We start from the raw sequence: 14,387 nt of genomic DNA, 5'->3' as shown, positions 1-14,387 counted from the left end.
CATAGATATGTTTTGCAAGAGTTGATAGACCCACGCCAATTGTTATTCATGTCCCTTTTTAAACCAAAAGATTTATTACTATACAATGAGAAAAGCACTTTTTATCACAAGATTGTCAACATAATCGTTGTAAGACAAAGGGTTAGATTCATGATAAAACATATATTTAAAAGGCTTTTGTCTAAGCCCTCTTTTTTTTTATCAAAACCAATACACCTTGGTAGGTTTAATCTTCAAGTATCTAGTAGTCCTCAATAGAGGAGTTTATGTGCTCTAGTTCTCCCAAATTCTTGGAGCATATATCAATCCTTATGTTTCCTTAAAAGTGGAATACCAAAAAAGAGGTCCACTAGTCCATTGTATTGCAAGGGTTACATTCTATCTTTTATTGTATTGCAAGGTTACATTCTATCTCCCATTTCTCTTATTTTCTAGAGAGCGGCATCTACAAGCCATAAGTTATAATCATAGGGAAAACCCATTAAAAATAGAAGATATCCATTCATTCACCTTTAAGAATTTGAAACAAGTTTTATACTTGTAGGATGGTTCTCTTACCCATATGGTATCAAAAACCTAACAAGGCTAGAATACCTAATTTTATCAATAAGAGTTAAGACTGCAACCAACTAGTAGTGATATCAATCCTTTATTCCAAGAGTATTTGGCATAGAAAGTCAATACAATGGTATTAGAGGAGTAACCAATCAATCAATAGGTGCATTATGACTAGTTCTTGTAACTCTATGCAGCCTCCTACCAGAGTTGATTTTTGGTCGGTCATTGTATCGTTTTGGGTAATTCACCCATATGCGAAAAATTACACTAAAATGTCACACAATTGTGGAAATTTGAAGGGCAAAGCTGCAGGTCCGACAATCAGCCGGGCAATTGAGTCGCACAATCAATCAATAGGTGCATCGTGACTAGTTCTTGTAACTCTATGCAGCCTTCTACCAGAGTTGACATTGTAACGTTTTGGGTAATTCGGAAATTTGAAGGGCAAAGGTGCCCGTCTTACAGTTAGTCGAGTCGCACAATCTTAAAGCCCTTATTTATTACGAGTTCACGAGCTCTAGTTGCTGCGTCTGCGGTCCACGAAAAATGCCATAGCGAGGCTCCCCTGCGCACGTTCACTTCTCTCCGAGAGCAGAGGGGGACCTCTTGCTCCCTTAAGGTAAACCCTCATGCAGCTGCATTCTCTACGCTTTGAACGAGCTCTTGTGCTTCGCTGCTCCTCCTTCAAGAGTTCTGTCTGCGTTTCTTTTCACAGCACCTTCGCATGGCGATCAGGTGTGTATGTGCATGAGAGAGAGAGAGAGAGAGAGAGAGAGAGAGAGAGAGAGACGCATTGTGTCCTCAGTTCTTCATATTCCTGAATTTGACTTCAAGAACAAACACGTTACCCTTGGAGGAAGCAAGGGTGTGTGTGTGTGTGTGTGTGTGTGTGTGTGTGTGTGTGTGTGAGAGAGAGAGAGAGAGTCCTTGTGCAGCCGTGTGACAGATGCTCTTGATTATCTTCATCAACTACGGAAGTTGAATCAGATTTTGTGCATTGCTGTTCTGTCTCTGCCTCTCCATCAAGCATGTGATGTGTGTGAGAAAGCTAGCCATAATCGAATATGTATGAATTGCAAGGAAAATTGACTACTCTGTGAGCCTTTGGATAACTTGTGTATCAGATTTTATCCAAGAACTAACACACAGACCTATATCTTGATACTGAACCAGGGAAGGATGCAAAGAAGGCAACAGTAAAGCGATCCAGGAGAAATTTTCAGATCTAATCGACTGCCTGCCTGTTACTGCAGTATTCTCTGCATTGCAGAAGATTTAACTGTGGAGAGAAGAAATAAGACTCGCTCTAAACTTAAAGCACGCAATCAAGTTCTTCAGAATCACCTTTGAAGGTGAATCTTCATAAAGAAGGCTTATTACAGTCTCACAATACCAATCTAGGAGGTTGAAGTCCAATTGTCTGGTTTATGTTTATGTTTAGTGGGTTGTCTCATCATATAGCCAATACCAGCACAAGGCACCATTTGCACTACCATTCCTTCCGAATTTTGGATTTGTGTAGGCATATGGTTGCTCATGAGATTGTTCACAAGTCCTGCCTAGAATTTCCTATTGGCTGACATCTACAGCTACAGATTGAACAATCAATGTTCGCTTTCCCATAAGTGCTGGAAGAGTTCCTTCTCTTGTCTTGGAGCTCTCCGAAAGGTGGCAACATGGTTCTTATCAGTAAAGTCGTGGCTGAGATGACACAGTTGATATCCCGGCTGTCATACTTGGATGAGGGTGCAACCAAAGTTTTTGTCTATGATTCGGGAAATGAGGTCAAGCAACTAAAATCCCTTTTGCACGACACAGTGAAGCTCAGCCAATCCTTCCTTGCGAAACTAGATGCTCACGAACAACAAATAAACCGAGAGTTGGGACACGGAAGACAAACCTCTCAGAATCATCTTTCTGCATCTGTGTCTATCCATCAGAGGCAAGCCCAATTAGAAAATAAAGGGCATCATCTTCCTGCATCCGCCTCTATACATCAGAGGCAAGCCCACTTGGAAAATAAAGGTAAGCATCATTACAAATTTAAGCATCAAGACCTTCATTGATGTGCAATGTCTAATGCCATTGATGCACAGAGCACAAACCAATACCTATAGCAAAGAATGAGACAAAACGTGCTTTGCAACCATGGTATCACTCGCCTGCAGAAAAGCGGCAAAAATTTGATGATAATGACCAGACAACGCCATGTTGGATGAGAGGCTGTGCAGCAATTTTAAAGAGACTAGAAGAGCATACCTATGCCTGGATTTTTCTTCAACCAGTTGACGCTGTCAAGCTCAATTTGCCTGATTACCACAAAATCATCACAAACCCCATGGATTTGGGTACCGTAAAGCAAAAACTTGAGAGAAACGAGTACACCTCTCTGCAGCAATTTGCTAAAGATGTACGACTGACATTTGCAAATGCCAAGAAGTATAATCCGAAGGATCAGGATCCTCATTTTATGGCACATGTTATGTCCACCATGTTTGAGACACATTGGAAGACTTTCAATTCCGAGCTTAAGCAGCTTCAGCGTCCGAGTGAACGGGGCAATCATGACGAGGAGGACCACGTTACCAAGAGGGGCGTATTCTCACCGACCACATCTTTAACCACAATGAGAGGCATTTCCAAGCTTAAGAGGCTCGAGCGTCCCAGTGAATGGGACAATTGCAAGGACCACACTACCCAGAAGGACGTGCTCTCTCCAACCACAACTTTGGCTGCAATGAGAGGCAACAACCAATCTAAAACCCCCACCATCAGAAGGGCTACTGATCTGGGCTTTAAAAAATACCCTTGCATACCAGTAAAAAATATGAACCCAATGAGCAGAGCACCAGATATTCGACCGATGAACCTTGGGGCAGAAAAAGCTTCAATCATCTCAGCTTCAACAGGTCAAACAAACACAGACAGGCAACGATACCCGGACAGAATTCAAAACAAGAGACTTAAAAACAACAAAGACAGTGATTCAAATGAATCATCTTCAACAGGTCCAAGTATCAACAGGTCCGATTATCGGTGCCTACCAATAAAAGGTGCCAACCCAGCGAGCAGAGCACCAGATATTCCACCAGTAAACCTTGCGGCGGACAGAGATTCAACAGGTCAACAGAGAATACCAAACAGAAGACCTAAAAACAATGAAGACAGTAATTCAAATGAATCATCTTCAAGTGATTCAACTGAATCATCTTCAACAGGTCCGAGTATCACAGAAGGGCAGGCAATACATAGTTCCACAGACCTGCAAGAACTAGACAAAATCACCTCGAAAATGCCAGGTATAATCTGCTGCCTGCAACACATTTTGGCGCTAGCACTGATCTTGATTTTAAGACTCCTGATGGTTATGCTTACTGATTAAGATATCGAAGCAGATAAGGATCAACAAGACGAGTACATTGATATTGGCGGTCCAATGCAATTGGCAAGCTTTCCTCCCATTATCATTGATACAATTGACTCGAGCAGTTCCAGCAGCTCATCAAATTCTGGTTCAAGCAGCAGCTCGAGCAGTTCAAGTGGTCTGTATTCAGCACTATAATATTTCCATTTCAAATGTAACATTTCAGATGATGAGATTAATACCCGTTTGCAGGCTCTGACACAGACAGTGAGTCAGATGTAGACAGCTCTAAGCCTACTAGTCCAACTAAAGCTTCGCCAAGCAAGGTAAGAACCCTTCTGCTTTGCTTGGCTAGCTGTTAAAAGAGGCTCATTCACGAGTACATGGCCATAACTGCAGGAAACTGTTGGTAAAGAGATGGGGGTTATTCTTCCCTTGACGGATGATGATCTTTTAAGTGAGTCATCCCGGCATCATATGTTTGGGGTAGAGCATTCTCGATGCACCAAAGATGGTTGTTAAGTATATATGCTGTTGCCTGCAGGACCCACCCATGAGAAAACCCTCTTAGACGAAAAAGCAGAAATTCAAGGAGGTTAGTGAGCTTTGAAGAGTGCCTTATTCCGTCAAAACGTTCAACTTTCAATAAAATACATGCTGTTGCCTGCAGGACCCACCCATGAGAAAACCCTCTTGGAAGAAAAAGCAGAAATTCAAGAAGGTTAGTGAAGAGTGCCTTATTCCTTCTCAAATCTTGGTTCAACTTTTAATAAAATACAGCTCTTCTTACATATACATGCTGTTGCCTGCAGGACCCACCGATGAGAAAACCCTCTTGGTTGAAGAACCAGACATTCAAGACGGTTAGTGACGAAGTGCCTTATTCCTTCTCAAATCTTGGTTCACCTTTGAATAAAATGCATGCTGTTGTTACATATACATGCTCTTTCCTGCAGGGCCGGCCCATGAGAAAACCCTCTTGGATGAAGAACCAGACATTCAAGAAGGTTAGTGACGAAGTCCCTTATTCCTTGTGATTTTTTGTTTCACCTTTCCATAAAATACATGCTGTTGCCTGCAGGACCCACCCATGAGAAAACCCTCTTGAATCAAAAAGCAGAAATTCAAGAAGGTTAGTGACGGGTGCCTTACTCCTCAGATTTTGGTTCAACTTCCAATAAAATACTGCATTGCATATGTAGGTGAGATGGGCAAGCATGAAAGCCAGGTAGCACCAGGTAGACTTCTTAGGGGAGCTATCTTAAAAAACCGCTTTGCAGATATTATCCTTAAATCACAAGGACAGCTACTCCAACGGAAGGTACGTCCATGGTCTATAACTGATGAAATGGATGTTTTTTCAAACGACACTAGGTTTATCTGGCCTTGATAAAGCTGGAACTTTATGAGGGTGGGGCTACTATGTTAAGTGAGAACCCTTTTGTTGAAAGAGAAGCTTTTTGTCGAAAACAAACTCCAAACTCTGATACAATGGTGTTGCTTTTTAGTGTTAAAATGAAATTGCTTTTTAATGTTAAACGAGTCTTAAATAATTAGTTAGCTCTCCTGTTTTAAAAAATTAAATACAATTCTGCGCTTCTGAACTTTTGCAGCAAAATGCAGCAGACCCTGGAAAGCTGAAGAGGGAATGGGAAGAGCTGCAAAAACAGAGTACGCTTGATAGGTTACTTAAAATTCTAGTAGGTTAATGCTTATTTCCATAAATACTCAGTATTATTTGCTACAATACAGAAAAAGAAAGCATGGAGGCTGAAGCAAAGCGGGCAGCTGCCATTGTTGCTTCAACAGAGAGGTTAAAGAGGGAAGCAGATCGGCAGGCTGCTCGCCAGGCACTTCAGCAGGTTTTTAGTAACTATCAAGAATTGGATGTCCACAAACAGTCGTCTTTAGAATCTTGCTAATGTTATTTCTGCTTTGCAGTTGGAATTGGCAGTGGAGCCTCCTGTGAGCTATGAGGTTATGGAAGGATTGGACCCTAGGGGATCATTCATAGATTCTGGCATCTCTTTGAAGAAGCTGAGTTCATCCATAATAAACCAGCAAGCAAATCTTTACCAAACAGGAGAAATACAAAATCCCCTGTGTTGACACTTCGAAGGAACAGCTCAAAGAATTAAAAATCTTGTGCCATGCTATTCAAAAATTTGGGCATGGTATACAGACCACGAGTGCTGTTTCCAAATAACACAACCTATAGTCTTGAGTCTTTGCAATGCTCTCTTCGTATTGTGATCTGTTTATCACGGGAGATCATGGTAATGGGCTGCTTTGCTAGTACTTGAAAACTTTGAAGACAGCAGGATAGGCAGGGGAAGACCAGCATCTGATCCAGTGGACATCTCAACTCCTGAAGGATACTTTGCCATATGAGAACACTTGCAATGCCATGTACAGATACAACAACAAGAGAGATCACAAAGGTAGATCGGGACATGGTGATGAGAGAGAGAGAGAGAGAGAGCTACTTGTGTGCGCTTCTGCAACATCTCAGCCGTGTCATCCATGAAACATGCCAAATAGGGACACACATGTATATTTGATTTGTCTCATAGGCCGACGTCGGCCTCTAATAGAGGTAAAAAGATTTTTCTTTTTTTTCTCTCTTTTGCAAAAAAGTGGGGCTTTTGACCCTTTGCATAGCATAAAATCGACCATAGGTCCATATAGAAAAGATATGGGAAAACCCTGAGAGATATACAATGAGATCGTGGGAAAAAATCCCAAAACAAATAAGCTATCTGGCAAACTGCTCTCTCTCTCTCTCTCTCTCTCTCTCTCTCTCTCTCTCTCTCTCTCTAAAAGGCGTAAAGTCTAGATCTTGTCACCATTTCAATTCTGCTGCACCTAACACTGACTCTCTCTCTCTCTCTCTCTCTCTCTCTCTCTCTCTCTCTCTCAAGCTGAGTCTCTCTCTCTCTCTCTCAAGCTCTCTCTCTCTCTCTCTCAGCTTGAGAGAGAGAGAGAGAGAGACTCAGCTTGAGAGAGAGAGAGAGAGAGAGAGAGAGAGAGAGAGAGAGAGAGAGAGAGAGAGTCAGTGTTAGGTGCAGCAGAATTGAAATGGTGACAAGATCTAGACTTTACGCCTTTTAGAGAGAGAGAGAGAGAGAGAGAGAGAGGTGTTGATGGTTCTTGAAACAAAACTTGAAAGACAACTTCTTATTGTTTGTATGTGTGAGAGAGAAATGAAATGAAATGTTATATCAACGTCTTCAAAAGGCCAAAATAACCTAGGAGACCAATCTGTTACAAAATGGTGAATCTAATACCATGTCTGGGCACAAAAGAACTAGAACAAAGATACTAGTACTAGAATCCATCCTCATCTGCACTCTGGATGTCGAGAGTATGGCTCGAATCCTCTGTTGTCGTCTCCATCGATGCTATGTAGCCCCTCTCCTCAATCATGGCCGTTTGGATCTACATAGCTCCAGTGCTCGGTCGATGAGAGTGCCGATAGTGGTCGAATGAGTGTGGGCCGAGCTCTGCAATGATGGTTGCTCCTCTGGCTGTTCCATATCTAGTAAAAAGAAATCTGTAATCTGTCTTTGGGACTATCTCATCTCTCATCCTCATAACTCATGACCCTAGAGAAAGGAACGAAACCCTCTCTCAATAAGCAGTGGAAACGGCCCCGTATCTCATAGTACACTGTGCAATGACATATGTAATGTAGCTCTGTCTCTGGCTCTGGCTGGCATAAGCGGCATATCTTGCTGTCTGATGGTATCCCTCTGAATCTACCAGTCTCGATCTCCAGCTGATGTGAGGATGTGAGTATCTGACCAATGGCACACCGCAAACCATTATACATATGTGTAACATCGCTGAACTCCGAAGTAGATAGTATACATCAAAAAATAAAAACTTTAAAAGCTTGTTTTTGGAAAGCTTTGCATTTCGCCAGGTTTTGTCGAAACGTTTCACAAGTTTCGAGGTTCCAAACCCATGAAACAAGTTTTTACGTCACTATGCTCTAGACCAAGGAATATATCAGTTGAGTTGGCCACTGATGAGATTAGAGCATTTGGAAGTAAAGAAAGCCAAGAAGCTTGGGTATAATCGCCGCATGTTATCATGCATGACGCTTCCCCGCATGTTAGTTGGAGAGATGTTCAGCTCAATAGGGGTTGTTGATCCTCGTAGAATCCATTTGTAAAGTTGCCCTGACTCTCGAGTGGTATCAGCACTTAAGATTCCTTACGTAGTCATATAGTTCCAAAGCTGTAAAAGATCTCGTCACGTGCACATCTAACCCTATGTGTACGTGGACAAGCTACTTCATGACATGGGTTCAGTTCAATTAGATTAGGAAGTGTTCTGCCACTTTTGTGAGTCTGTTCGCAAACCGTGCATGTCCAGACACTTAGAGTAGATACATATCCTTTGGTTGCACACAGCATGATCATCAAATTTCCATCAAAACTCATCGGGAGCAATTTTACAGTGCATAGACCTATTTTCTCTATTTAGCCAATTCTCACTTATTATTTTTAAGTGACTTTTGTTGGGAACTAGGTAGAACAATTTTGACAAGGAAGTATATAAAGAAACCTAGCGCTAGCACTTTCTGGCAGAAGAGGCAGCACGGACCTGACATCCAACAGTGCACCTTCTCAGCAAGACACCCCCCCCCCCCCCCCCCCGGGCAGGAGACTAAGCGTTTTCAGCCAAGAACAGCCAGTGTTTTCTTCAGTTTGCAGATCAGCCTAGCGTTTTGCAACTTGCAGCAGCTTGACGACAGTCGAACAGCAGATCAGCCCTAGCGTTAGCAAAACAGCCAAGATCAGTCCTAGCGTTTTTGGTTTGCAGATCAGCCTCGGTAATTTACAGATTCATCGCGACAAGATCACCAATAGCATCAGCGTTTTCAGTTTTCAGCATCAAGACACCGCAGAACAAGTCCCGGACCTTGCAGGTCTCACCTTCCCGTAGCGAATCCTCGCCGCACGGTCAGATCCAACGTAGTTTGCAGATTCAGCCCCGGAAAACGCAGATTTCAGCATCTGCGTTTTCAACGCGTCGTCGTCGCATCGTCGCCATCGACATCGTCACCGACATAAGAGTCAGAATTCAACAGATAGAAGATTTGCAAATTTCAGCCCATAGCGTTTTTAGATTTCAGCCCGTCTCGTCGATGACATCATCGGCAAGTTCAAAGCATTGTAGAGATTTGTGCAATCAATAGTAGACAACTCTCACCATAGAGAGTGGCCTTCGGAGGAGGGTTTGACAACATTCTGGTGTCATATTCTTCTCTCTCTATCTCTCAATCTCAGTACCTTCATTCACAGTGTCTATCCACTTGTTTTGTGATCATTTGCACTCTCTCACTAAAGGAACGGAAGGCTCTCCCTTCCGTAAGTAAACAGAACCTTGAGCACAGTTCGGAGCACTCATCTCCGAACTCATCTTGAGCAAAGTTCAACATTCACTTCCACTGCACCTTACATTGGTATCAGAGCTTTGGCAGTGTTCTGTATCACTCAAGGAAAGAACCACAAAATTTTCTGTTGCTTGTTGCAGTCGCACATAACCCAAGTCCACTTGGGCGTGTCAATTCCTAATCGTGTTTTTGAAGAGTGACAAGAAACCCCAGAAAGAAGGGCTTGTCCAGCCTCCCCTTGTGCCTCTTTTCACTCATTCAGAGCGGACCATGTACTTAGCGGCCGGCCAATCGACGTGAGGTGGGAAAAAGCAACCTTGGTGTGAGCGCAAGGCTGCCAAGGGGTGCGCCCGCGGGAAAGAGAAGAGCTCGGTTGAAGAGAAGATCCTTCTCTAGCACAGATTGCAAGCGAAAGAAGAACCCCAAGACCCTCAAGAGCCTCAAGAACCACAAGAATCCCAAGTTCCTCGTGAACTTAAGAACCCAAGACTTCAATGTATGGTCATTACCCAAAGCGGAATGGATACTTCGCATGAAGGTGATGAGCATGGAGGTGGCAAAGAAGAATTTTCCCCACCGGGAGGTTTTTCCAACCCTCCTCCTTCCCCATCTATGCCAAGGATTGCGCCAACTCCTATGGAGGCTTTCAACAAGATGATGATGGACAGGAAGTTAGAATGCGAAGAAAGAACAGCAAAAAGAAAGGCAGCAATTGATCGTAAGTACCATGAAAGAATGGCAACCATAGCACGGAAACACAAAGAAAGAAGGGCAGTCATAAAGTGCGAGCATACAGAAAGAAGAGCCGAATTGGATCGCGAGCGTGAGCAAGCGCGCTTGGCGCTCGAACAGAGAGCCCAACACATGCAAGAGTTGTTCCGACTTTTTTCTAATGTGCACGGGCAGATTGCAAAGGATCAAGAGAAGGAGACTCTCTCAGTCTCTTCTTTTCCAAAGCATGACACACATGATTTTCAGATAATGATAAGCGAGATGATAAGCATGATGATTTGTCTGATCAAGATGTGATTATTCACGAGCATGATGATTTGCATAATAAAGATGTGATTGGTTCCCAAGGATGATGGTTTGTATCATGATACTTTTTCTAGCGAAGCTAACCTCGTTGCAGAATCGATCAATCACGAAGAACCAATCTTGGCTCTCGAGTCGAGGTCCACAGAACCCCACAGGAAGATTCGATCGATCACAAAGAACCAATCTTGGCTCTCAAGTCGAGGTCCAAAGAACCCCCACAGGAAGTATTATGCTTTCTTGTATTTTAGTCACCGTCTTTATGTGATCCCTTTCCATAGGCATGACATATTGTACGATGAGCACAATTCACTCGTGAATGAGCACGGATGTATGCGGATTACTCATGAAAGGATGAAATGTTTGCATTCAAGGAACTTACATTCCATGTCTCTTCCTTGGCATGACACAGTATCAGAGAGAGCACAAGAAGGATCGAGCATCAAGCATAGGCATTTCCATTGTGATTTGCCACAATTGATTGATTTAGATCAGAAAGACAAGTTTCGACCCCATTGCTTGCATGTGTTTGAAGTCTGTATGTTCATCTACATTGCATGCACAATCTTTAAAGAAGACTAGAATTTTTCCAGTCACTTTACATGGAATGGGTATGATCATGTTTTTGTGTTGAAAGCATAGTTGCCACGGAGTTTCGAAACGTTTTGTTTGAAACGAGTTTCAGAAGTTTCGAAACGGTTTCGTCCGAGAAAGAAACGCCAAAACAGAAGTTTCGTGCAAACTAAAGAAATGTACGTATGTTTAAGTGATATAAGCTGAGATCTATGTTTTAAGCATTACCTTACAATTAGACATGAAAAAGAGGAAGAATAGGACTAACTTTCATCATTAGAAGCAAGACAGAAGCTACATTCATGACATTGAGGATTTCATGACCGAAACAAAGAACAAGAGGCTTCAAGGGTTACATGTAACATGAGCCTTGACTTTACCTTTGAAACGTCCAAACTCATACAGAAACGTTTCTGAAACGTTTCGTACGTTTCATGAGTGAAGAAACGCATTTCTTGGCAACACTGGTTGAAAGTGGTGAATTTTCATCCTCGGAGATTCTTGAAGAAGGTAGACGCATGACTATAGACGAAGTTGAAGCATTGAAGGAGCCACAGATGACTTTGTCGCTTTCGACGCAGCCCAAAGAAGCAAGCATTGCAAACCTTTATGAAGTTCAAGTATCACGTGCCCACGCATCAGAGTGGGCCGACGAAGAGTCCTTTCCAAGATTCTGGACGTTGTTGGCGATCTCCCTCGACACCATACAGTTTGATACCAATACCTCACTTTGAAAAAGAGGGAATCTCACGTGCACATCTAACCCTATGTATACGTGGACAAGCTACTTCATGACATGAGTTCAGTTCAGTTAGATTAGGAAGTGTTCTTGAGATTAAAAAGTGTTCTGGCACTTTTGTGAGTCTGTTCGCAAACCGTGCATGTCCAGACACTTAGAGTAGATACATATCCTCTGGTTGCACACAGCATGATCATCAGATTTCCATCAGAACCCATCGGGAGCATTTTTACAGTGCATAGATCTATTTTTCCTATTTTAGCCTATTTTCACTTACTATTTTTAAGTGACTTTTGTTGGAAACTAGATAGGGCAATTTTGACAAGGAAGTATATAAAGAAACCTAGCGCTAGCACTTTCTCGCAGAAGAGGCAACAGGGACCTGACATCCAATAGTGCACCTTCTCAGCAAGACCCCCCGGACAGAAGACTTAGCGTTTTCAACCAAGAACAGCCAGCGTTTTCTTCAATTTGCAAATCAGCCTAGCGTTTTGCAGCTTGCAGCAGCCTAGCGACAGTAGAACAGCAGATCAGCCCTAGCGTTAGCAGAACAGCCCAAATCAGCCCTAGCGTTTTGGTTTGCAGATCAGCCTCGGCAATTTGCAGATTCATCGCGACAAGATCACCAATAGCATCAGCATTGTCAGTTTTCAGCATAAGACACCGCAGAACAAGTCCCGAACCTCGTAGATCTCACCTTCCCGCAACAGATCCTCGCCGCACGATCAAATCCAACATAGTTTGTAGATTCAGCCCGGAAAACGCAGATTTCAGCATTTGCGTTTTCAACGCGTCGTCGTCCCATCGTCACCATCGACATCGTCGACACAAAGTCAGAATTCAATAGATAGAAGATTTGCAGATTTCAGCCCTTAGCGTTTTCAGATTTCAACCCGTCTCGTCGTCGTCCTCATCGTCGGCAAGTCCAAAGCATTGTAGAGATTTGTGCAATCAATAGTAGACCACTCTCACCATAGAGAGTGGGGCCTTCGGAGGAGGGTTTGACAACATTCTGTTTTCATATTCTTCTCTCTCTATCTGTCAGTCTCAATACCTTCATTCACAGTGTCTATCCACTTGTTTTGTGATCATTGCACTCTTTCACTAAAGGAACGGAAGGCTCTCCCTTCCGTGAGTAAAAGGAACCTTGAGCATAGTTCGGAGCACTCATCTTGAGCAAAGTTCAACATTCACTTCCGTTGCACCTTACATCTCCTCATATCCTCCACCCCTCCCAAATTCCAATCAAGGTAAACCACTACGCGTCCTACACGTGATCATAGGTTTTACATACGACAACCGTACGGGTACGTAAATATGGAAAAAGTAAAGTTCACACCCCCTCCTAATATTCACAAAAAACATGCTACCTGCTATAAATATGGACTAGGTAGTAAGTAGTTGGTATAAGGAATTGGACCAAACATCTCCAAAGAATACCAAGTACAAGAATCGGAGCCAAACTTAGGGCAAAGCATGAAAAATCATTTCATACGACTCCATACGCAAACATCCACTTTCGACTGGCAAGAATACCATACATGTCCGAAAAAACCATGGAAGGAATGACGTGCAGCCAAGTTCAGGACAATAATTAAAGGGTTTTCTTTATAATACGTGGTTTGTTTTACAAAATATAACTTTCTAGGAAGGGGTAGGAGTGAAAGCTCTGTTGGAGTAAAAAACTGAAATATTTATGAAAAAGGTCTAAGCATGCCCACAACATGCATCTTACTCAAAGGCAAAAGAGAAATTTTTCCAATATACATACATTATGAGACGTCGTGTACTGGACTCTACCAAAAGTACATACATTATGAGACGTCGTGTACTGCACTCTACCAGAAGTACCTGTATTTTGGCTGCTTCCTCTCAATTTGATAAACATTCTCCTGTCCTTGCTTCCGCAAGCAGGCAGCCCCCTTTCATTCACAATCCTTCATCTCGAATGCTCGCACAAAGCCAAAACAAATGCTTACCCTGAGCCTCCCATATTGAGATCTGCGACAGCAGACCGCTGTCTGGCCGTGCCTCCGCTACATCATACACGGACATGGAAGGGGATGGATTGAGCACAGTAGATCTCCAGCAAACTCAGACAAAATGTAAACCGAGTTTACTTGCGCGGCCCCTCGGAGTAGCGAACCCACAACCTGGCACCGATGATTGAGCACAGAAAAATATTAGACTCCCAAGGATTGAACCCATAAACTCAGTCAGAGATGTAGTAGCGATAGATATACCTACGGCGGGATTAATTGATCTCCAGCAAACTCAGACAAAATGTAAACCGAGGTTTACTTCCCCGCCCTTGCGCGGCCCCTCTTAGAGTGTGCACATGCACCATTTGCAATGACTTGGCCGGTAGAGATTCTCATGGCTCCCACCATTTTTTTGGACAGTAATGTATCGTTTGTGCGCCGCTCTTCTACCGCTTCCATCGGAAAGTGAGTCGTTTTCCCTAGCCGTTTGAGACGATGCCGAAGCGGTGCCACACTAAACTTAGTAAGGTACTGTTGCGCTCATCAATGGCTTCCAGCTTTGCCGACTGCAGCTGCGCTTTCAGCAGGCAATTCCCAGCTACAGCCAACACACAACTGCACGCATTGTCCACAGCATAGTTCGTGATTGCTTCTTTCACAACAGGTGATCGGGATAGTGACGGTCGGCTTGCATGTGCACTGCCTGATGACCGGTGGCAGGCCGATGGAGCA

General features: G+C 43.2%; 1 protein-coding gene and 1 long non-coding RNA gene across 3 annotated transcripts; one reads left to right on the top strand and one right to left on the bottom strand.

Moving 5' to 3' along the window:
- Nucleotides 1–860: 860 nt before the first annotated feature.
- LOC147454075 (uncharacterized) lies at nucleotides 861–6,086 on the top strand. Its single transcript, XM_086516081.1, has 12 exons — nucleotides 861–1,177; nucleotides 1,732–2,583; nucleotides 2,655–3,857; nucleotides 3,942–4,100; nucleotides 4,175–4,248; nucleotides 4,322–4,379; nucleotides 4,467–4,517; nucleotides 4,593–4,643; nucleotides 5,125–5,243; nucleotides 5,536–5,593; nucleotides 5,675–5,784; nucleotides 5,864–6,086. Exons 2-12 carry the CDS (start codon nucleotides 2,235–2,237, stop codon nucleotides 6,029–6,031), a joined length of 2,400 nt encoding a protein of 799 aa, XP_086372207.1. The 5' UTR covers nucleotides 861–1,177; nucleotides 1,732–2,234; the 3' UTR covers nucleotides 6,032–6,086.
- On the bottom strand, nucleotides 3,929–14,051 carry LOC147454074 (uncharacterized). 2 transcript variants are annotated; one of them, XR_015188589.1, is made up of 4 exons: nucleotides 13,917–14,051; nucleotides 13,525–13,826; nucleotides 4,165–4,460; nucleotides 3,929–4,067 (listed from the first exon to the last, which is right to left on the bottom strand). It is a non-coding gene; the product is annotated as an uncharacterized LOC147454074 (long non-coding RNA). The 2 variants fall into 2 exon arrangements; XR_015188590.1 differs by having other exon boundaries at nucleotides 13,921–14,016.
- Between the last annotated feature and the right edge of the window lie 336 nt (nucleotides 14,052–14,387).

Source organism: Adiantum capillus-veneris, chromosome 7, assembly GCF_014529385.1.
Source record: "Adiantum capillus-veneris isolate H3 chromosome 7, ASM1452938v2, whole genome shotgun sequence".
Classification (NCBI taxonomy): Eukaryota; Viridiplantae; Streptophyta; class Polypodiopsida; order Polypodiales; family Pteridaceae; genus Adiantum; species Adiantum capillus-veneris.
This window is presented reverse-complemented; position numbering and strand designations above follow the sequence as displayed.

Excerpts from the sequence above, each read along its gene's own strand:
- LOC147454075 (XM_086516081.1), top strand. The coding sequence starts at position 2,235 with ATGGTTCTTATCAGTAAAGTCGTGGCTGAGATGACACAGTTGATATCC. Across the intron at positions 4,101-4,174 it reads CAGCTCGAGCAGTTCAAGTG|GCTCTGACACAGACAGTGAG; the intron begins GTCTGTATTCAG and ends ACCCGTTTGCAG. Across the intron at positions 5,244-5,535 it reads GACAGCTACTCCAACGGAAG|CAAAATGCAGCAGACCCTGG; the intron begins GTACGTCCATGG and ends GAACTTTTGCAG.